Consider the following 226-nt stretch of genomic DNA (forward strand, 5'->3'; position numbering starts at 1 on the left):
CGAGCATCGCGGAGAAGAGGAGATTAAGGTTCGTCTTTGCACTTTCTATTTTTTTTTTCTTCTTTTTAATTACTTTTTCCTTAGGTGCGCCGCAAGGCCGAAGCAGGATTGGGTTCGTCTGTATCAGTTTGGTGGTTTGGGCGAGAAATTGCCCGGGTGCTCCCGCCAAAACGTGACCGGCTCCCTCTGGCCCCTCCGGCTGCAGGGACCGGCCAGAAGCCCCCGG

At 54.4% G+C, this 226-nt stretch overlaps 1 protein-coding gene across 1 annotated transcript in view; it reads left to right on the plus strand.

The window, feature by feature from the left end:
* Nucleotides 1-5: 5 nt before the first annotated feature.
* TMC7 (transmembrane channel-like 7) overlaps nucleotides 6-226 on the plus strand; it is a gene marked incomplete at its 5' end in the record, with an annotated part of 14135 nt that continues 13914 nt past the window's right edge. Inside the window, one exon of the mRNA XM_009867316.1 lies at nucleotides 6-28. Coding sequence (XP_009865618.1) covers nucleotides 6-28 — 23 coding nt within the window. The remainder of the gene's footprint in view (nucleotides 29-226) is intronic.

Source organism: Apaloderma vittatum, unplaced genomic scaffold, assembly GCF_000703405.1.
Source record: "Apaloderma vittatum isolate BGI_N311 unplaced genomic scaffold, ASM70340v1 scaffold39183, whole genome shotgun sequence".
Taxonomy (NCBI): domain Eukaryota; kingdom Metazoa; phylum Chordata; class Aves; order Trogoniformes; family Trogonidae; genus Apaloderma; species Apaloderma vittatum.